The following is a 22191-nucleotide window of genomic DNA, read 5'->3' as shown; positions in this document are numbered from 1 at the left end:
AATGCTGCAGTAAACATGGAGGTGCAGACATCTTTTCAGGTTAGTTTTTTCATTTCCTTCAGATAAATACCCAGAAGTGGGATTGTTGGATCACATGGTAGTTCTTTTTTGTGTGTGTGAATTCATTTTTTAATTTATTTTTGGCTGTGTTGGGTCTTCATTGCAGTGCACGGGCTTCTCATTGTGGTGGCTTCTCTTGTTGCGGAACACAGGCTCTAGGTGCATGGGCTTCAGTTGTTGTGGCACGTGGGCTCAGTAGTTGTGGCTTGCAGGCTCTAGAGCACAGGCTCAGTAGTTGTGGCGCACGGGCTTAGTTGCTCCGTGGCATGTGGGATCTTCCCGGACCAGGGCTTGAACCTGTGTCCCCTGCATTGGCAGGCGGATTCTTAACCACGGTGCCACCAGGGAAGTCCCGGTAGTTCTATTTTTAGTTTTTTGAGGAACCTCTGCATTGTTTTCCGTAGTGGCTGCACCAGTTGACATTCCCACCAATATGGCATGAGAGTTTCCTTTTCTCTGCGTCCTTTCCGACCGTTACTATTTCTTTTCTTTTTGAAAATAGCCATTCTAATAGATGTGAGGTGATATCTCATTATGGTTTTGATTTGCAGTTCTCTGATGGTTAGTGATGTTGAGCACCTTTTCATGTACCCGTTGGCCATCTGTATGTCTTCTCCGGAAAAAAGTGCCTGTGCGGTTCCTCTGCCCATTTTTCAGTTGGATTCTTTGGGTTTTGCTCTAGAGTTCTATGAGTTCTTTATATATTTTTATATTAACCCCTTATCAGATACATGATTTACAGATATTCCTTTCCATTCAGTAGGTTGCTTTTTAATTTTGTTGATGATTTCCTTTGCTGTGCAGAAGCTTTTCAGCTTGATGGAGTCCTGCTTGTTTATTTTTGCTTTTGTTGCTTTTGCTTTTGGGGTCAAATACAACGAATCCTTGCCAAGACCAATGTGAAGGAGCTTATCACCTGCGTTTTCTTCTAGGCGTTTTATGGTTTCAGGTCCTACGTACAAGTCTTTAATCCATCTTGGGTTAATATTTGTATATGGTGCTAGTGGTTGAATTTTATTCTTTTACATGAGGCTCTCCAGTTTTCCCAGCGCCATTTATTGAAGAGACTGTTCTTTCCCTGTTTTATATTCTTGGCTCCTTTGTCATAAACTAATTGACCATGTGGGTTGATTTATGGGCTCTCTTCTCTGTTCCATAGTCTGTGTGTCTGTTTTTACACCACTACCACACTGTTTTGAATACCTTTGTGATATAGTTTGAAATCAAGGAGCATGATGCCTCCAGTTTTCTTCTTCTTAAGTAAGATTGCTTTGGCTGTTTTATGGTTGACACAAATTGGAAGATAGTTTGTTCTATTTCTGTGAAAAATGAATATGTAATTTTGATAGGGATTGCATTGAATCTGTAGATTGCTTTGGGTAGTGGTAGTGTGGACATTTTAACAGTATTCATTCTTCCAGTGCATGAGCACAGAATATCTTTCCATTTTTTTGTGTCTTCTTCAGTTTTTCTTCATCACTGACTTATAAATAGTTTTCAGTGTACAGGTCTTTTACCTCCTTGGTTAAATTCATTCCTAGATATTTTATTCTTTGGGATGCAATTGTAAGTGGGACTGTTTTCTTAATTACTCTTCTGATCGCTCACTTATTAGTGTATAGAAATGCAATAGATTTTTTTGTATGTTGATTTTGTATCCTGCAACTTTGTTGATTAGTTCTAACAGTCATTTGGTGGTCTTTAGGGTTTTCTATAGATACTTTGTCATTTGCAAATTGTAGCAGTTTTACTTCTTCGTTTCTAATTTGGATGCCTTTTATTTTTCTTGCCTAATTGTCCTGGCTAGGATTTGTAATACTATGTTAAATAAAACTGGCAAGAGTGGCCATCCCTTTCTTGTTCCTGATCTTAGAGGAAAAGCTTTCAGCTTTTCACCATTGAGTATGCTGTTAGCTGTGGGCTTGTCATATATGGCCTTTATTATGTACATTCCCTCTATACCCACTTGTTGAGAGTTTTTATCATAAATGCACGTTGAATTTTGTCACATGCTTTTTCTGCATCTGTTGAGACGGTCATATGATTTTTATCCTTCATTTTGTTACTGTGATATGTCACATAGATTTTGTGGATGTTGGAACCATCCTTGCAACCATGGAATGAATCCCACTTGATCATGGTGCATGTATTTACTAACGTGTAGTTGAATTCAGTTCGCTAATATTTTATTGAGGAGGACATATTCTAACAGGGCTTCTTAACCTGTTGTGCGCCATGGACCTCTTCTTGGAATAATGTTTTCAAATGCCCAAAATAGAATATAGAGGGTTACGAAGGAGTTCAGTTATTTTAAATACAGCTCTCCCTATGGACAACCCTGCTATTCTAGACTGTGGAAGGAGCTGCTGAAGTGGCCCTTGCTGCCCCCAGGGGCCGCCAGTGGGTAGCTGGGTCCCAGGCAGGGCAGATTTGGGTGAGCAGTAGTCAGGTGAATGTGGGGAGGGGCTCAGGTGGGATAGGGCGGCGGGCCTGGGGGAGGCTGTGCGGCCTGGGCCGAGAGTCCAGCTCTGCATCTGCCAGCTGTGTGGCCCGAGTGAGCAAGGGAATGGCTGTGGTGACAGCTGCACAACAACAGCAAACGCTTCCTTCCAGAGCATCCCGTGTGCCTAGGTGCTGTCCTCCCACCAGCCCCGGGAGCCGGGGCCTCTCACTGCCATTGGCTGGCAGGAGCCTGGGCCTGGAGGAGTGGGGTGACTTACCCAGAATCTGGCTGCCCCTCCTGGGCGCCGGGCACCGGCAGGGTTGCCACCCCTGTCGCAAAGCCCCGCACATACTCTGCTGCTCCCTCGGCCGCCGCGTGTCCCCAGGGCCACTGCCCCCTCCTCTTCCTCAGATTCAGCCTCCTTTGTCACCCAGCTCCATGCTCAGCTCCTCTGCAGTCTCCCCGGGCTGCCCACCCGGGCCGGGTGGTCTTGTCCTTGCCCATGTGCCATAGCGGCCACCAGAACCCAGATGGCATCTTCCCTGGGGGTGCTTTGGGCCTTGAGGCAGCCGCGGCGCCACCCTGTGTCCCCTTGTCAGACGCAGGCTCCACGTGCAGGCGGGTTGTCCAGACAGGCTGGAGTGGCTAGAGAGGGTGACAGCCCTGACAGCCCAGGTGAGGGGTCACGGGAAGAACGGGGGGTAGAGGACAGAGATGTTGACGGGGGCGGACTGCAGAGACGGGCAGGAAGGGCCTCCTTGGGGGTGACACAGAGACTCCTTGCTTGCTTCCCTGGGTGGGGGGCACAGAGGGGACGGGTGTCGCCCAGGCTGCAGTGATCGTGAGCTGGGTGGTTGGAGGTGGGGACTCGTAGCCCGGGCAGCAGTGGCCGGTGGCCAGGGTGGCCGTGTGGGGAGAAGAGAGGGAGTAGTGGGGCTGGGCTGGGGGCCTGGGTGCTGCGGTTCCTGGTCACACCTCCCGACCTGACCCGCAGGGCCTCTGCACGCCCTTTCAGCCCAGGACACGCTCTCGCCCCTGCCCAGCGGCTCCCAGCAGCCAGGGAGCACCTTCAAGGCCAGATGCAGCATCATTTCGTCCCCCGTGCCCCAGGCCCTGCAGCGGAGAGGTCTCCCATCGCTGGCCCACTCTGCTCACGGGCTGTCATGCATCATCTGCCGACATTACTGAGTACGTCCCGTGGTCCAGCCACGGTGCAGAAGGCCGAGTCCCCATGCTAATGGGGACCGCCCTCCAGGGTGGGGAGGACAGGCTCTAACCGAACACGCAGGAAACTGTCCAGAGTGGAGGTGATGGGGGCCCGGGAGGGTCTGCTGTCCTGCCCAGCTGGCCCCAGGTCAAGGGCAGGGCTGGTGTCCAGGGCTCAGGGGTGTCTCTGGAACAGCTGATTAGCCATTGGCTGATGCGTCACTGTGGTGACCCACAGCATCAGAAGGGCAGCCCACACCCACGGCTCGATGCTGTGTCCGATGTCCATGAGGCCTGATCGTTACCTGTACCCCGAGCTCTCTATGCAAGGCCTGGAATACTAGAAATGGCTAATTTAAAATGAAGGTGATGCAGCTTGTGGTGAAAAAATGAAAATGGTACAAAAAGTTGTCCAGCGTAAAGTGACTCTGCTGACTGCTTCTCACCAGAGGCCTCCCGGTTCTGTGTTCCGTGCCTCCTTCCGGAGACGGTGCCCGTGTACAGTGGCCTGCGGGCCTGTGTGTCTGTGTGCATCTGTGTGTGGGTGTGTCTGCGTGGCCGCCCCCTCAGCGGTGCTGACGGCCCCGCCCCCCCCACAGGTGTCCGTGCTGGTGCTCTTTGCCCTGGCCTTCCTCACCTGTGTCGTCTTCCTGGTTGTCTACAAGGTGTACAAGTATGACCGTGCCTGCCCCGACGGCTTCGTCCTCAAGGTAAGCCCCCCCCCACCCCCTGGGCCCCCGATGCCTTTGCGCCTTGTCCCCCCGCGTGACTCACAACAGGGCTAGAGCGGCAGGGGCGGTGTTGGGGCCTGGCGGGAGCTCCTCATGGGGACCTGGGGGCAGGGAAGCGGGATCACGGCGGGGCCTGTGAAAGGGAGGCTCCTGTCTGCAGGCCTAGCACATCCCCTGGGGGGGCAGTGAGGGATGAGGGGACATGCCAGGAAGCAGAGGTCCCGGGAGAGGAAGACTTGCACCACCACTCAGGGGTTTGGGAGCAGGGCCGGGCGACCCCAGCCCCCCGACCGCAGACCCTGGTCTGCCCGCCATGCCGCTGGGCTCTCCACACTCCATGCTCGCTTTGCTGATGTGATGATGCCTCCTTCCCCAAAGGCTCCAAGTGGCAGAGAAGCAGACACATGGGGCCGCAGGATTAAGGGGAGAAAATAAGTGAGGGGGTGGGGTGAAGGAAGCGGGAGTGACACGCACGGGCTGTGGACTTGCTCCCGTGTCCCATACACTCAGCACCTGGGCCCCCTTTTGGTTCTGAACTTCCCAGAGCCAGTGCGAAGAGGAGAACATGATCAGTCCCAGGATCTGGCGCTGCTGGAATGAAAGCAGAGCCCGGCCCTGTGTGCTGCTGGGCACGAGCAGAACAAGCCCGGTCGCCCGCTGCCACTGGGCGCTGCGGTTTGGGAGCTGCTGACGTGAGGGACACAGGCCCTCCTTCCACGGCTTCAAGGCTTCTGACACTTGAGCCCTTCTGTGCTCAGCGAGTGTGCGTTTTGTGCCCACCACGTAAGAGGCCCGTGGGGGTGCCGTGCAGGGACCTGGGGAAGGGCGTCTGGGCAGGGCGAAGCCCCCGGCCTCTTCCACCAGCCCGTGCACACCCCGGGCTGCGGCTGGAGCAGTTACGATCTGTTGGGAGGCTCAGGAGACAACATGGTTTAAAGGAGGCTGACCCAGAGGGCTGGGACTTCGAGGAGGGCAGCACATGAGCTGATGCTGGAGGACGGCAGGGCTGAGCCAGGTGGGCGAGGGGAGGAGCAGCGCACAGGTGCTGGCTGGGCCGGTCCGTACGTAGTCCTTGTTGGGGAAGAGCCAGCTGTGGCCAGACTGGAGTGCCGGCCAGAGGCCACTGGAGGAGAGGGAGGTGATGGGATGGCCACTCGGGTGGCTGGGGAGGCTGCCGATTGGAAGGGAGGGACAGGAGGCTGCTGCAGGCAACCAGGGAAGAGATGCGGGTCTAGACCGGTCTGGGTGCTGCGGATGGAGCAGGAGTGAATCTGGGAGGCGGGGGCGGGGCGGGGGGGGAGGACCTGAGGTCAAGGAGGAGGAGCCAAGGTGACGCAGGAGCTGCGCCCTGAGGGAAGCCGGGTGCGCGGAGGACCACTTCCCTGGGGACTGGAGTCCTCGTCCAGGCAGACGGCTCCCATACTTGCGGCCACAGCCTCACCAGGAAGATGCAGGGCTTCCTTCTGGGCTCGTTCTCTCTGTGCCTGAGACGGAGGCAGGAGTGGGCCCAAACTGCCTTCCCTGTCCTGCAAGGCCAGGTTCTGCTAGGTAACCTGGTCCAGGTGGAGCCAGGGAGATGAGGCCCAGTCCTCGGACTCACAGCAGCTTTGGACGGCAGGTGTGTGCATGTTTGAAAGGCTCTGCAGGTGGTTCCGGTGCACAGCCAGCCTTGGGAATTTAGAGCCCCTGAGAGACTGTTCCGCCTCGGGGGACTTGGCATTTTCCACTGGCATCTAATGGGTGGTGTCCTTCCTGGAGAAGGTCACTGGGAGGGCCGGGGAGCTGCTGCCCTGTATCCCACGGCCCTCGGGCTAAGGCTGGAGGAGGGACAGTGTGAGCGTGTGTGTGTCCCCTTCCTCCCTCCTTTCTGCGTGTTCGTACATGTGCATCACATGCCACCACCCGACAGTTTACAAGGAGCTTTTAACTAGGATCTCTGATGCTCCCAGAAACCCTGTGGGGTAGATGCCATTAGACCCCCTTTTACCAACGGGAAGCTGAGTACAGAGACGTCGTACCCGAAGTCACACCCTGCACGTCCTTCTTTACTCGGCATCTGTTTATTAACTGCCACCTTCTGTGTGCGTGGTGGGGTGCTGGGCGTGCCACGGGGCACAGGGTGTGTCAGGGGCCTGCCCTCGGAGCTCATGTTCTAGCAGCAAGCCAGCAGACCGACGTCCAGATGACGTGGATGCTGCCAAGTTAGGCAAGAAGGAATACGTGGGGGACCGCGTGCCTGTGGCCACCCCTTCCTGGGGAGCACGGTGCTCGTCCAGGCTGGGACCCGAATGAGCGGGGGGCGCTGGTGTGGACCTGCTGTGGGCTGGGCTTGTGCTGAGGACAGACTGGGCCGGGCCTGCTGACCCCGGGCCCCGAGGGAAGGGCTGATGGGCACAGGCGCCCGAGCTTCTGGGATGCGTAGAGGGGCGTGGGCCAGCCTCTTGCAGGGGGCCCCAAGCTGAGGAGTGTCACGAGGGGATTTTAAAAGGCAGATGTGGGCTGGGGAGGATCCTAGGTTTCTGCTTTTTTTTTTTAAACCATGAAGGCACTGGATGAGTGCTACAGAAAGGTCTTAAACACAATGGGAGGAAACTGCCCCAGACCCTACAAGGTGTTTACAGTTGGGTGCTCCTCGTAGACTGACTTGCTTTCGGGGAGCTTGCATGTGAGGTTTAATAGCTAGGCCTCCTGGACCGTGGGCCAGGGCTGTTGGGACTCTTTCCTGGGTTCCCTCACCCGTCCGGTTATCGTTTCACGTTAGAAGCTCTGTGACCTCCCGGAGCTCACCCACAGCTGACATGTGTTTCTGCTGGGGTCTCTCCAGCCAAAGGCGGCAGGTCGCAGCTTCCCCGGAGCTCCCACCCCATCCTACTCCTGCGTGGCTCCCGGACACCCCTGGAAGCCGTCTTCCCCCGGGGTCTTGCCTGCCGCCAGCACGCCCCCCCCCCGCAGTGCCTCCCCAGCACCCCTGTCTTACAGCCTCGCTGTGTGGGTGGCAGCGGGACCGTCTGTCCTGGGTGCCTGGAGGGCAGGGATGCCCCATCCCATCTGGAGGCCTGCCCTAGCCTGGAGCAGAGTCACTCACTGCCCAGCAGGTGTTGGTGGCCTCAGAATGTCTTGCCAGACCCTGTGCTGGTGGCAAGGACAGAGTGAAGGGGAGGTGGCAGTGCAGGTGGGGGAGGAGGGTGGCTGCCGGCCTGCTGGACAGGGGCCAGTTCACCTGCAGGGCCGGCCCTGGGCTGAACAGACGGTTTGCCGCTGCAGAGTGGCCCGGCTCCCCAGTGCCCAGGCGTGGCCGGGCTCAGGACGCCGATGACAGAAGGGCATGCATGACCTCAGCGGTGCCCCTGTGGGCTTTTAATCCTTGCTGTCTGCTGTGCTGCGCTGGCTGCAGTCCTCACAGCAGCCCGGGCGGTGACTCATCAGCTCCTTTCTATAGTCGAGGGGACTGAGGCTCAGGCAGAACGTGACCTCGGCCTGTAACGTGACCTCCTGCTCCTGCCGGCCTCAGCCCACAGAAACGCTGCGTACAGCGGCGCCGGGCCATAAACACACTGCGTCCCTTTGTCACTTCCCTCCTGGAAGTAGCTAGCTGGCAGGTGTTTCTAGTCTGTATTTCAGGGTCAGTGACCTGGTAAGGAGACCAGTTCTCCGTGGGGCAGGGTGGTATCAGGGCTGCGGAGAAAGCACGCGTTTATTATTTTCCCTTCCATCTTCACTAAACCAGCGGCAGTGAGCCACGCATCTCTGAGAGGCCCTGGCTCAGGGAACAGAGGCGGATGGATGGATCTGCTGTCAAATTCAACTTATTTATAAACCTCTGGCAAATCCCAGAGCTGTCTAAAGCCCCCTGCCCACAAACCACATCCCTTCCTTCACCACCTGCCATCCTCCCAGACCCATGAGTGATGGAATAGCAGCCAGGTGGGCCAGGGCTGGACCAGCCATGACGCCATCACATCCGCCAGTAACCACGCCAGGTAGCGCTGCCCTCCCTCTGCCGAGTGGCCACACCTGCCCCTTCCCAGTGTGAGCGGCAGAGCTGGATCCTGATTGGAGGCCACGGGGTGGGCGCGGGGCTGCAGGGCCTGTGGGATCCCCAGGGCCTGGCCCAGAACTGGTGTGAGCCGCTCTGCACCCGATGGGCAGCCCACCTGTGGGAGAGCCTGTTAACCTCAGGCTGACACTCCTTTTCGCAGACACAGGGCTGGTGACCCTGTAAGAGGCATCCGGATGGAGAGGGAGCTCGCTCACTTACAGGTGGAACAGGAGGCCCTGGGTCACACTCGGCCCAGCGTCTGCGGTGGCTCAGATGGGAGCTTTTCTAAGACTGAGACGTGGTCCCTCCTCTCGTCCACAAATCACGTGTTCGGCCCTGTGCGGCTGCTCCTGATACCAGGCAAATGGGCCCGCACAGCGGGGAGGCCTCCGGGTCCACTGGGTGACGTTGCCCGCCTGGTGCCCGAAGAGGGCTTGACGAAGGCTGTGGCGTTCACCGGGTTCCCCTGGTCCTGGCCTCAGCAGCTCCTCCCGGGCAGCACCTCCCCGCTCCAGCCCAGCCTCCTGAGCCCTGCGGACGGAGCTCCGCCACACCCACCTCTGAGGATGCTGAGAGCCCAGGCGGGACCGGGTGTGCCCGGCTGGGGCCTCACGAACGCTGGCTGAACTTGAAGCTGCCAGGGCGTACAGTCCTGCTCCGGCGCCCCAGGGGGACCTCGCTGCCTTGTTTCTCACTGTTCTGCCTTTGAGCTGAGCGGTCACCATCGGCAGCTTTGGGGGTGGTGGGGCGACGTCTGGAGTGCACTGAGCAGAGGCCCGGGTTGGAGCTGGGTTCCCACACTGCCCTGTGGTCCCTTCCCTCTCTGGGTCTCACTTGCTGTGACTGAAATGGGACTGACAGATCTCAGCTCACAGGGAGACATCGTGCCCGGAAGGCACTTGGCCACCTGTCAGAAGGAACCGGTGTGGTGGCAGGGCTGGGATGTGGAGACGGGCCTTGGGTCTGCAGAGACTCCAAGGAGCAGCCCCTTAACAGGGAGACGGAGCTAACCTGCCTTTAGCTTCCGGAGGCTGAAGAGACCCGGCTCGGGCAGGGACGGGGCTCCCAGAGGAGGTCCCCCCGTGCATCCCAGGCTGGCGCCCACGTCCACAGGGCAGCAGCCGCCACCGGCCATCCTGGTGACCATCAGAGACTCTGTCACGGTCTCCATGCTGGGAGACTGCTCAGCCCAGAGAGGCAGAGGAGTGCATCGAGCAGCGGGGTGTCCTGGGCCCCAGGAGTTGGTGGAATCCTGGCTGCGCTCTTGCCAGCGAGATGGCCTCGGCTGAGATGCTGCTCGGGGGTGCTAGCCGGACCCTGCGGGCGGTGCTGGGAATCGGGGGTTTAAAAGTCTCCCTGGTGCCTGTGAAGGTAGCCAAGGCCCAGGACCCTTGTTACTGCAGTCTCCCTTCACTGTGTGACAGACCTTGGCGTTCCTGTAATGCTTTTGTTGCTTAGAGACACAGGTAACGTGCCTTCCGCCAGATGGAAGGTTTCTCTCTCTCTCTCTCTCTCTCTCTCTCTCATTAAAGCCGCAGCTGGCAGGCAGTGGGGCTCCCTGAGGTCCTCCTAGAGCCCCGATTCTGTCGTGTTGCGCTGCCGGCCCCCAGGGTGTTGTCCCTCTCCAGGCAGGTCAGTCCAGGCGATCAAAGCCGCTGAGAAGGGAGCGGTGGAGGGCAGGAGCCCCCCAGAACCTGCTCCTGTCACAGCCCCGCACACCCCGTTGGCCAGAAGTTAGCCCCATGGCTTCTACTGGCTGCCAGGAGGGCTGAGAAGCGTGTCGCGAGCTGGGCCTCACGCGCCCACCTGCCACTGGGAGAAGGGCGGGGGGAGGCAGAATGCAGCCCGTGACCCCTTCCTCAGGGCCTGGCGAGCGACATGTGGAGACGGGGTGGGCGGCGGCTTAGCCCGGCTGCTGGATGGACAAGGGAAGGCAGCCTGACTTTTGGGGGGCCCTAGACCCCCGGTGAGCGGACGAGAGCTAGGGACTGACCTCCCCACCCCCGGGTTCCACGGGCTGTAGGGAAGTGCCTCTCCCTTAGCGGACAGCTGCCCCCCGAGAGCCCCCCACCCTCACGTGCCCTCATGGGGTCCTCGTGGCTTCCTGGGCTCTCTGGATCTCCAGGTCACACAGCTCCCTACCAGGCCCTTGTAGGTGGTGTGTCCTGACCCCCCGACCCTTGCCTTCTCCCCAGCGTTTGTGTCCTGCGGCTCTGCACCCTCTGCTCCGGCCGCGGGCCTCTCTTCAGCCTGTGTCCCTGTCCTCCTGCCCCGAGGACCGGCTCCTTTGGGTCAAGTGCCCCCACCCCCTGCTCCCAGGAGCCTTTCTGACTCCCTTCCTTCACTGTTTGAATATGTTGCTTCTGGTGGACATGTCAAAAGTTCCATTGTCTTCTAGGAGATTTAAAATCAATGGCCACGAGTGTAAGATCTTTAAAGAAGCAGGAAGGCCTGCTGTGTAAGTCCCGTCGCCACGGCCTTGTACAGACGTCCATCCCGTTACCATGCAATCAGTGTCAGGCAGTCAGCTCATCTCTGAGTTTCCTCCAAGCCCAGGGAGGTGCTCAGTGACCACGGGTTGGGTGCTACCTGGAGACTCACGGGCCTCCCTCCTGCATCGGTGCGTGCGTCTCAGGGGGTGGCTTGTCTTTCAGAACACCCAGTGCATCCCAGAAGGCTTGGAGAGCTACTATGCGGAGCAAGACTCCAACGCCCGGGAGAAATTTTACACCGTCATCAACCACTACAACCTGGCCAAGCAGAGCATCACCCGCTCGGTGTCGCCGTGGATGTCAGTTCTGTCCGAAGAGAAGCTCTCAGAGCAGGAGACGGAGGCTGCTGAGAAATCCGCTTAGCGAGATGGGCAGGTTCCTTACAGTGTCGCTGGAAGGTAACGAAGGGACTCTGAGGGAGATTTCATTAGATAGAATTACTGGTAATTTAGAGGCTACTCATGTATGGTGCCACTGCTTCTGTTTGCTAACGCTGCTCTGCGAGTACAGCTTGCTGCAGACCATGGGCTAAAATCAAGGGCATATCAGCGCTGCTAAAGAGCTCTGACACCACTTGCCATGGTAAAGAATCTTAATTTAGCAACTTTACTGGGATTTATTGGATGCTGTCAAAAAATAAATTTACACTGGATATGCAAGGGGTTCAGACTTCAGATAAATGATGCATTTTGTGGGATTTTTTTTTTTTTAAAACCACCTTGCCGTTTGCAAACCTTACACCATAGCCATATCTAGAGTGATCCCTTGCTTTGCTAAGAGCAAGCTGTACTGCACGTTTCTTCCCCCCTCCCGCCAATGGCAATAGTGCCAGTGGTCAAGATGCACCATAGTGAGCGTCAGAGGGAAGGAAGGAAAGATGCCATCAGGTCGCAGTTGTGCCCTCGCCTGCCCCGTGCTCACTCCTGAGTGCGCAGGCGCTGTGGCAGGTCGGCTCGGGCAGGGGTCACTGCTGCAGGCAGAAGGCTGCCTCTCGGTACAGAGGGCGCCCGCTGGGCAGGGGAGCCGTGTTTCCCTCAGTGCATGTGGACTGGGTCAGAGCATGTGAGGTGGGGACTCTGGGAAGAGGGGACCCTGGGCCACAGGCTGCAGAACCCATCTCCCTGTAGCTAGTCTGTCTGCTCTGTGATGGGCTGAGTAGGAATGAAACCTACCGGCCCTTTTGTTCACATCTATTATGAATAAGTTTGCACCGACAGCTGTATTAGCTACTTAGTTTTAAAATAATTAGCTGGGTGAGAAAAGTGAAAGTGTAATTGCTGGTAAGCCAAGGCTACTTTAATTTTTATTTTGTGGGACAGATGTAACTCCTTTGATGTAAGAAGCAGGCAGGAAAGGCTGGGGGGGGGGCTGGCGTCGCACCTTGCAAGTCCAGTTATGACATTTTCATTCACAATCTTTGTAAGACAATTATGTTTCATCCTGAATCTTGACATTAAAGTATATGTTTACAAAATTGCCAGTTAGATAAACTAAGTGTGTAAGATGATTAAATAGAAAAAAAGACGTTCATGGACATTTTCTTCCATGTTATTTAAATGTGTTGTTTCTGGTGGACATGTCAAAAGTTTCACTGTTTTTTTAGATCAAAAATAAATGACAAATAGTGCAAGATCTGTTGCGAACAAGCATGGTGGTCATGGCCAACTCCATTACTGTTTCCTGAAATGTGCTTCCAAAACATACAGTATATTTTATTATCAAGGGTGTTTGGAAACGACGACCATGACCTCGGAGCAGTGGGCGGGCGTAGAGTCATGGACGTTGTGAAGCTGTGCCGACGCATAAGAGCAATAACCGCGCGCCAGAACTTCTGTGGAGACAGCGTCTATCAGCAGATTCCAGCCCGTGTCAATGCAGTGTCAAGGCAACCCTATTTGTATTTTCTAGGAGACATGTATTTTATTGACTGTAAGCTCATTCACATGTAACTTTTGACATTTTCCCTCTGTGCAAATAAAGAACACAGGATCCCCGTGGTGCTCCCCGGACTGTCTGTGCAGAGCCCTCGAACCCACACCCTGGGGGCCCATGCGCACCGGGCGCTTTCTGCACAGATGTGGCCGCAGATGCCTTGTGCCTGAGTACAAGCAGGCGTTCCTGATTCCTGGGGCTCTGGGGGGTGGAGAGGCCCAAGTCCTCCTCTGGACGAAGCTCCGTGGGCCCCAGTGGCCGCAAGTTGGGCCTTCCCCACCCCCTGCCCACCCATCAGGAGAGTGTTGGGGGCAGCAGTTCTGAGGGGAGCCAGGCCCCGTCCGCACACTTCTTCCCAGACAGGAGGCAGGTGGGCACGCACTGACTTTCTAACCTTGGACCCACCAACAATACATTAAATGGCTGTAGTTGTATGCACTAGACTCCCAGGGCGAAGGTGATATCTTCTCTACCGGGCGATGAGTCTGTGTATCAGTTGGCTGAGGCAGACAGGAAGCCCAGGAAACAACCCATCATGTGCTGTGAGAAGCTACTGGCCAGTGCTCTTCCTGCTGCCGCCGGGAGGGAAAGGCCGGCGCCTCCTCCAAGCCTGAGTCTGTGGAGCAGGAGGCCCGCGTGGCTCCTGCGGAGGAGGAGGCTCCCCGCGGCGGCCCCATCAGGTGCAGGAATAATCACCCCCGGTTCCTTCCCTCTGGCCGCAGGCTTGTGACGCAGACCACGTTTAGTTGTGTTGTTTTCTTTTTCAGCTACTACATGGGCTTAAAACCACAAGTCGGGTGTCCCTTTTGTGAGTACATATCTCCGTGCCCCCTCCCCACCGATGGCTCCAACGCCAGGGACCACGACAGCGCGCCCAGCGCGCCGTCTGCCGGGTGTGGCCGCCTAGCTGTCGTACCAGTCGAGGAAGAGCAGGGAGAAGGAGCACATCACCAGGAAGAAGAGCACCCACACGCGGAAGCCAGCGTTGTTCTTGATGGCCTGGGGGGGCGGGGCACGGGGGGTTAGGCTGGAAAGGCTCTCAACTGCCTCGTGTGTCTGCACATGCTCTCCCTGCGGGGCTCTGACTGTGTGGACTTTTCAACCCTATGCTTACCTTGCACAGACGCCTTAATTATTAAGCAAAACCAAAAAGTGGGTTTAAAGTCTGTTAGACAAATGGGCTGCATCTCCCTCTCTGGTTAGTCGTCACGTGGACGTCATGCACAATTCTCCCAGGAAAAATGGCTCATGTCCACCCCAGGGTTAAACCCACACAGACAGGATGAGAGCGTGTGTCCACTACCCTGACGTGTGCTTCCTAGTAGTGCGATGGCAGTGGTGGTCCAAGAACGGTCCCACGTCAGCCCAAACCTGAGGACTGCACTCAGAAAATAAAGTCCACTCAACAGAGTCTACTGTGGTGGCCCTGTGAACAGCGACCAGGGCTCTGGGTCCTTGGAGGGGTCCCACAAGCCTCTCCTGTGGGGCCCAGCCTGGACTTAGGGAGGGACCCCTGCGCCCCAGCTGGCTCCTCTGCAGGGCAGTGAGTGGGGTCCTGGGCTTGGCAGGGTGGAATGGGCCCATCCAGCGCAGTCCTGAGACCAGTCCTGTGCACGTGGCCCTGACAGGGTGGACGCTACTGCCTGGACTCAGCGCCCCTCCAAATCAGACACGGTGCCCCAAGAGTACCCACCTCTCTGATGTCTTCATTGCCCTCCTTGATATTCTCAGTTGCTCCTACTACTAATTGGTGAATACTGTCAATCTCAGCTTCCTGTCGGGGAAGAGAACAGCAGATAAATACAACTGCCACCTCCTTCGCCGAGCGTATGTCACCATAGTAACAGTAGCTGCCACTTACTAAGTGCTGGGGCTTTACACACCATGAACCCACGGGTCCTCATAGCACCCGACAGGTAGGCAACACTCTCATTTACAAGAGGGAAACTTAATTAAAGCATAGAGAAACCCGAAGTCACACAGCACCCAAGCTGCAGGACTGGGACTGGACCCGGTGCCTGTGCTCCCTCCACCCCGGCTGGCCGCCTTCCTCCACTCACTGGACAGGAAGAGTTCAATCGCAGAGTGGCCACCACGTGCTTCAAAGCACACGTGGCTCTAAAACATACGTGCTAGCTTCAAAATGGCACTTTGTATATCACCATTTTCTCTCTCTTAAAAAAAAAAAAGCTAAAACTTAAAAATCAAAATGGTATGCAGGATGTTTGCAAAAATTTTACTCCAAATACTGGGAAAGCTTAAACATGGGATCCTGGGCTTACACAGGAGTGGCTGGCTAATCGCCCACCATTGCACCCCTGCACCGGCTGCGAACCACACTGAGGTCTAAGGAGCAGGCCTCTCTCTCCCTCTAGGCGGTGGGGAGGGAATACAGACGAGTGTGGGTTTTAGGGAAACCTGACTGATACAGTACCGCAGAGAGGAAATCGACCTTCAGCCATCCGATTCCCAGCAGTGAATGCCACATAGTCTAAGGACCTGAGGGCCAAGGACTGCTTTGCTCCAAAATCTCGCTTATTTTTAGAGAATCTCCAAGTGGGAGCTGGCTGACCACGGCCACTGTTCCCATGAGAGGATGGGTAAGAACCACCGTGCAACATAGATGAGGAAGCCCAGACAGACTCAGCTCTTCTCAGGTCTTAGAAACCCCGAGGGAGCCAGGCAGGGCTCAGCCTGTGCTCTGCAAATCCCTCCCAGGTCGAGGCCCAGAGCCCTGGGGGTGACACAGGGTGGGGCCCTGAGTGGCTCTCTGCCACCTCCTGGGGCACATGTCCAGAACCCCGGGACTGCTGCTTCCTAACCGAGAACCAGCCCCCAACTGAGAATCAAATGTGAAGGGCAATCAGTGCTCCTCAGTGGCTGGGCTGAGTGTAGGAGCAGAAGAAATGGTCGTGAAAAGTAAGGGCTTTTAGTGCACTTGGGCCCCAGGACCTCAGAGTACTTTGCTGCATGTAAGCAGCCCTGCTGTAGTGAAGGCCCCTGGCCCGTGGCTCTGGCTGCGCTAGTGAACAGTGCATTCATTACCCAGGTCTGCCACAGCCGTGCCCACAAACAACGGCTCCTGGTTCCAGGACTGACAGCCTGAGGGGGCCCGGATCCCATTCGCCACCCCTGAGAGTGACGCAGGTGACCTCAGCCCCGCTTTGCTGAGGGGGAAAGAGCTCATGCCACATTACACGTGACGGGGAACCGGGTGGGGGCCGTCTGTCTGACTCCACCTGGGCTCTGAGCTCCTCCCGCCACGCCGAGCTGCCTCTAAGGACAAGTGGGTGCTCTGAGGGGGAGACATCTGACTGAGCTGTTTTCTGTGTCCGGAGGCTGAACTGATGGCCATCAGGCTTCCAAGTGAAGGCTTAGCAGATACATATTAGAATGGTTCCTGCAACACGCTAGTGAAAAGGGCACCTCCTGTGAACCACCTTGTGTACCCAACGTGCAATGATCTGACTGGCTGTGTGGTTTAGGGGGCATCTTGTGAGTGGAGTATCTTAAGCCAAGCAGCCCAGTCTAATAACACAGTGAAGAAAAATAATTTTGTCTTTCAAACTCTTCCAGTCTGCGGATACTAAAAACAACAGGGAGAATTTATCAGGTGTCTGAAAATTTTGCCAGTTAGTGGCTGCTGGAAGAATTTCAGAACTGTAGGCAGGTAGAAATGACATGAAAATCCATGTATGAGGACAGTCACATTTCCTGTGAGGACGGGACACCTGAGGCGGCGGGGACCCGGCATTTGAGAGGGCCAAGTCTGAGCTTGTCACACCGCTGACTGAAAAGCTACGACTCAGGCACCGTGCTGGGTGCTTTCCATGGGGTATTCTCGGAGCCTTACGACAACCATGCAAGGGCCACTCTGTTTTACAGATGAAAAAACTGTAGTTCAGAGAGGCTCCCCAGCTTCCCAGAGGACATCCAGAACCCAAACCTAGCCGCCTCCCTCCCCCACGTGACGTGCTCCGCTGCACGGGGCTGGGGCGTGTGGGGAGCTGCCCCAGACTGCAGAGGCTGCTCCCGGGGAAGGGGAGGCTCTGGGCACACAGCTGCAGAGGCCCAACAACCTCAGAAGAAATGTCCTGAGTTCTTAGTATATCCCCATTTTAAGCTAAATCTTAAAACCACTATATTTTTTCTTACTTGTTGTAAAACCTTCTCTGTGAATATCTCTTGGAGTCTGGAAATTTCAACCACTTTCCCTTCGATTTGCCTTCATAAAAAAAATAGATTACACATTAACTATTAGTACTTGGTGATCTTAACAGCAGTGTCACACATTTCTAAAGAAGTTGTCTCTTCTAAGTGAAGGCATGAGAGAGGGAGGGGACGCCGCGTCAGGCTCAGGGAAGGAGAACACGGGCAGAGGAAGATTCACTCTCCTTACCGGTTCCCCTTTAACATCCCTCAGCTTACTGGGGCATACTGGACTGTTTGGAAACCCACCCTGCCCCCCTGGATAAGCTGGCTCCGGGGCCCAGCCTCCTGAGCCAGTGCCCGGGCCAGGGGCACGCAGCTGCGCCCAGTCACACAAAGTAAAGTCTCCTTTAATGCCGAGCCCTGTCTTAGCAACACAGTGACACATGGGGGGGATTCAAAAGAAAACGTCAGAATGTGTTGTCACCCAACTTTGTTACCTCTCAGCAGGTTAGGGGGAAGAGTGCATTCACCGCTCAACCCAACTTTGAAAGGAAACCTGATTCTGGCTGAAAACATCCCACGCTGGGATATCAGCAACTAAGTGTGCGGGCTTCTCCCCGTTTCATGGACGGCAAGGGTGACCCTGGGGCGGGCCGGGAGGTGCACGTCTAGAGGCTGAGCTGACAGCTGCTTTAGCACAGGCAGCGGCTGAGCTCCAGCCCAGGAGGAAGCGGAAATGTTCGATGGGGAGATGATCCCTAGTTGTGTCGCTCGGGCCTTGAGTCCCCCTAGACCAGGTGAGGGAAGGAGAGGAGACTTGGGAGAAGAGTAAGGAGGGGTGAGGGTGGGGAGAGCGCCGTCTCTGAGGAAGGACTGGGAGACGTGCTTGTGAAGCCAGAGACAGGGGGAAGAGCCGGGGGCAGCGATCAGAGGGAAACACCTGCACTCAGTCTCCAGGGCTGCGCAAGTGTAATGTCAGGATGCATCTTCTTTTGGGAAGTGACCACGGTGCAACAAGAGTTTTGGCGCATCCTTTCAGAATGCTCCCGGCATTCCCAGGGCAAGAGGCCTGAGTGCCTTCACCGGAGGGCTGGTAACCACACCTGTGTGGGCCACGGCCACGGGCCTTCTGCGTGGCTGATCGCCCTGGTGAGGGAGCAGCCGGACCCCAGTGGAGCCACCTGCAGGGCTTCCCTCCGTCAGCCGTCCCTCACGAGGTCTCCCTTTCATCTTGGAGTAATTAAGTGCAACTAGCCCCCACGTGGCAGTGGTCATGATGTTTGGTGTCATCTGCCATCAGGAGCCGATCCTCTTGGATGGGGCAGCAGCACCTGGGAGCCTCGTGGCAGCCCGTGGGGTTATCTCACAGGCCCACAGGTCGAGGGGAGTCAGTGAATTCAGGCAGTTTCCTTGACCCCCTAAGTGGCGGGACGGGCGCGACATTTGGCCCAAGGGCCACATGTGGATGGCTGGGCACCAGAGTAAATTAATAAAGTTCCTAGTTTTGGGGAAAGTTGTAAACTAGGCCATCGGCTCACAAAGGAACCACACACATACCTCACTTCGTCAAACAGGCTGTTCATTTCACCAATCAGGCGCTGATTTTCTTGTTCGAACTGTAAGGAAACAAACACGTTAAGGATGAGGACAAACTGACTGGAGTCTCAAAGCACCACAGCCAAAGGCAAGTGTCGAGCTAGGCGTGTCTGTGCAGAAACCTTTGATCCGCCCTCTAAGAATCACTGCGGAGCCCCTCTTTCCAGCATGGATCGTGGCGGCATTGCTGGAAGACCCTGAGTGTTCGTGTGAGGATAGCCAGGCCGTAGGGAGAAAATGAAACCCCGCAGTGCAGCGGGGCTGCCTGTGGCTGGACTTTCCATCTCACTCATTTGAACCGCAAGCACGCAAGCCGACTCTGACTGGGAGCGCGGGGGCCTGTGGGTCAGCCCCGTTAGGCTGGCCGCCCTGCTCTCCCTCTGGGCCCTCACGACCTCCTGACATCATCCTCTTTAAATGGAGCGGTGAGGCTGCGCGGCCGTGCTGAATCAGGGTAGTGGCAGGACCGCACTGGGACTCAGTCTGATCGCAGAGCCTGGCCTTGGCCAGTCGCCACAACAGGGACACAGGCCCAGGAGCTGGAGAAGCTGCACTCCCGGTGCTTGGGATGGCACCAGGCTTTGGGGCTCAGTCTGGGTAACGATGCCACCCCAGCACCCGGGGAGCTCATCAGAGCTGAGCGAACTGCAGGGTGGACAGCTGCTCTCCCAGCCGTCCTGCCAGCTCGATACTGGTCAAACGCGAGGACGGCGCGCATCTGAAGCGCCGCCATGGTGTGGGACCAGGAGGAGCTTGTCGTCCACGATGATGACTCAGGCCTCACGCGTCCACTCCTCCGTCTCTTCCCCGACGGGTCCCACGTGTTCCCAGCTCACGTGCCACCTTCTCCATGATACTGTCCTGGGCCTTGGAGCTCAAGGTTATTTCTCATTTTTCTAACCGTGGCCTGGTATCTTCTCAAAATCCCTTAGAATATTAGCCATTTTCTGCCTTGTACTGAGTTGTGCGTGTCTCAAACTGTCTGCACGACTATGAGCCGCTCAGGTGGGAAACGTATTGGACCCACACACATTGGAAAAGGCCGCTGTCCACATGCAGGGGCTTGGTCCACCAGGGAGGGGGGCTGTGCTCTCACCTCTGCACCTGCCCGCGCAGCAACCTTGTTACAGCCACCGGCCCCTCCGCACCCCTTACCTCCGCCTTGCTCACTCCCGCGCCCCGTCACTCAGGGAGGCTTCCTCTAGCGGGGCCTCCTCAACGTCAAGTCCTTTTCCTCTCCCTCCAGCCCCTCTGCGAGGCTCTCGGCTGGCAACCTCCCTTCCTACTCTGCCAGTTTTACTTGGCACACTTGCCGTATTCGTTCCTTCCCTGCTATCTAAGTTCTGCCCTCATCTCTCATAGTCTTCAGTCTGCCCTCCATCCCGTCAGTCACATGCCGGCCCTGCCCCTGCACCCTGCAGATCAGGTCTGACGCCAGGTGCACGAGCCGGCCACGCCCCAGGCCTCTCCGAGGGCATCTCCTGCCATCCCCTGCCTCATCTCTGCACAGGCTAGCCCTCAGCCTAAGGTGGATTCATCCTCTGGCTGGGGAACTCCAACGGGTCCCTAGAAACCCAGCATAGGCACCTTCTTAGTCATCAGACGCAGCAGGGCAGGTTTCGTCATGTTCCACCATCCCCCTCTCTTTAAAGCTTCTCTGCTCTCGCCTCCATCACTGCACTCCCACGCTTGTTTGGGGTCTGGCTCCCCTCCTGGGCGGGGTGGTCTTTCTCCTCTGGACCCCGAGCCCAGCACAGGGCCCGAAACACGACAGGGCGTGGGTTCCCAGCACCAGCCGCTCATCAAAGCACAGAGGCCTCTACCTCACCCCAGGCCACCTCAGAGGCCGGGGTTGGCGAGGCTCCAGGAGGCCGGAGCGGTGGGGAGCCTCCTGCAGGGCCGGGGCAACCGGCAGGCTGCCGGGGCCCTGCCACGGCCCTTCTAATTATGTGTCAAAAAAGCTATTTAAGGGAATAAAACCGTCACTTTTGAGTCTGAAAGAATCAGCTCTGTTAACTGTCAACAGTTACTTAAGAGCCTGATATATATGAAAAAATACAATTACTTCGGCATGTGGGTGCTAATTTGACTAATTCTCTCAGGTACTTTACTCAGGTTTTGGGGGTGGGGTGGCAGGGGGCATTTTCTCTGAATTTTTCTAACAATAATATGGCCCTACCCTTTTAAATCTACAGCCCTTTCATGCTTTTAAACTGTTCCTAAACAAAATTAACTAGGGGTTTGAGGTGGTTTATTACTGGAAATGGTCCTTGGGAACAAAGCTTTCTGTTTGTTTCCTCCCCAATTTAAGGGCACCTGGCTTTCTTTTAAGCCTCTTGGTAATTGTTACTTCTTTTCTTTTGGTTGGTAATTGCTACTTCTGAAGGGCTCCTGTTAGCAGGGTCAGGAGTGGGATCAGATTCTGGCTCTGACTTCCTTCCAACCCATGGGTTCTTGATGCCACCTGAGAAACTCCCCATTCCTGGAGGAAGTGAGAGAAACAAATGCCTCAAGGGATCAAGCAGTGGTAAGGGCTGAGGAGAGAGGTTTGCAGCACCACATCTATGGAGAGCAGCCTCCATTGAGGGGTTGGGAGTAACAATGACACTGCATTTAAAAACCCAACAAAACCTGTTTCCCACAGGGAGCCATTTAACGAGATCTGGCCACGCTCTGGTAGGTTAGGCGGCGGCCAGGATGCTGACCGCATTCACTCGCACAGGCTGCAGGGAGGTTTCCGAGACTGTCTGGGCAGCAAACCTGTACACCTCACCTCTCATCCGCCAAGTAAGGCAGGGAGCCACCAAATGCCAGGCTGCGGGGCGAGGTAGGGGATATGCCAGGGGCTTTGATGGCCCAGTTCCTGTGGCCTCATGGGAACTTCCTGGGTGACCCTGCCCCAGTCACTGGCCTTCTGTGTGGCCTGTCAGTTTCTCTTTGTGAACAGATGTGGTTGGTTATTCTTATCCTTTCCCGCCTGATCCTAAGGGTGAGGAGGGACAGCTCCTTTACCTTCTAAGCTGTATGCCCTTGGGCAGGTAACTTAACCTCTCTGTGTCTCTGCCTCCATCACTAAACTGGGGATAATTGTAGTACTCAGTAGGGTCCTTCGGAGGAAGATATGTGCTAATCCATGGAAGCTGCTTACCAACTTCACCTCCATAAACGTTAATTACTGTTATTTAATCTCTTCAGGAGTAGATCCTGGATATGCAAAATGAGTCATTAAATGCTTTGACGGCCCCTTCCCCCTCCCTTGTTTCAAATTCTAGAGGGCCACTACTGGTGTCCTACCCTCTCAGGCCTGAGTAGCACAGGCACATAGAGCTCCCTGGGGCTCACTGGCAGCCCGCACGGGCAGGGGCTTCACAAGGTGCAGTGCTGAATGCAGCCTCAGCTCCACGATCAGCACCAAGGGCAGGGGACCTACAGGCCCTGGGACGACACACCTGCCATGTCCTCCATCTCCATGAGTCCCGGAAAAGGGAGATGAGAGGCCCGGATGATGGAGGAGGTGGGCAGGCAGGGCCCGGCAAGCAT

At 56.2% G+C, this 22191-nt stretch overlaps 2 protein-coding genes across 4 annotated transcripts in view; one reads left to right on the top strand and one right to left on the bottom strand.

The window, feature by feature from the left end:
• The window catches only part of NSG1 (neuronal vesicle trafficking associated 1), a gene marked incomplete at its 5' end in the record, with an annotated part of 31271 nt that extends 19239 nt beyond the window's left edge, over positions 1–12032 (top strand). For both annotated transcript variants that reach the window (XM_082837982.1, XM_082837981.1), the window contains 2 exons: positions 4309–4419; positions 11134–12032. In XM_082837982.1, coding sequence (XP_082694108.1) covers positions 4309–4419; positions 11134–11334 — 312 coding nt within the window. In that variant the 3' untranslated portion in view covers positions 11335–12032. The remainder of the gene's footprint in view (positions 1–4308; positions 4420–11133) is intronic.
• A 213-nt stretch (positions 12033–12245) lies between these two features.
• Positions 12246–22191, bottom strand: part of STX18 (syntaxin 18) — a 121498-nt gene continuing 111552 nt past the window's right edge. For both annotated transcript variants that reach the window (XM_082837567.1, XM_082837568.1), the window contains exons 8-11: positions 18613–18671; positions 17059–17128; positions 14597–14677; positions 12246–13902 (exon numbers count right to left, since the gene is read on the bottom strand). In XM_082837567.1, the coding sequence (XP_082693693.1) occupies positions 13807–13902; positions 14597–14677; positions 17059–17128; positions 18613–18671 (306 nt within the window). In that variant the 3' untranslated portion in view covers positions 12246–13806. The remainder of the gene's footprint in view (positions 13903–14596; positions 14678–17058; positions 17129–18612; positions 18672–22191) is intronic.

Source organism: Leucopleurus acutus (genome assembly GCF_964270905.1).
Source record: "Leucopleurus acutus genome assembly, chromosome: 4".
Lineage (NCBI taxonomy): Eukaryota > Metazoa > Chordata > Mammalia > Artiodactyla > Delphinidae > Leucopleurus > Leucopleurus acutus.
This window is presented reverse-complemented; position numbering and strand designations above follow the sequence as displayed.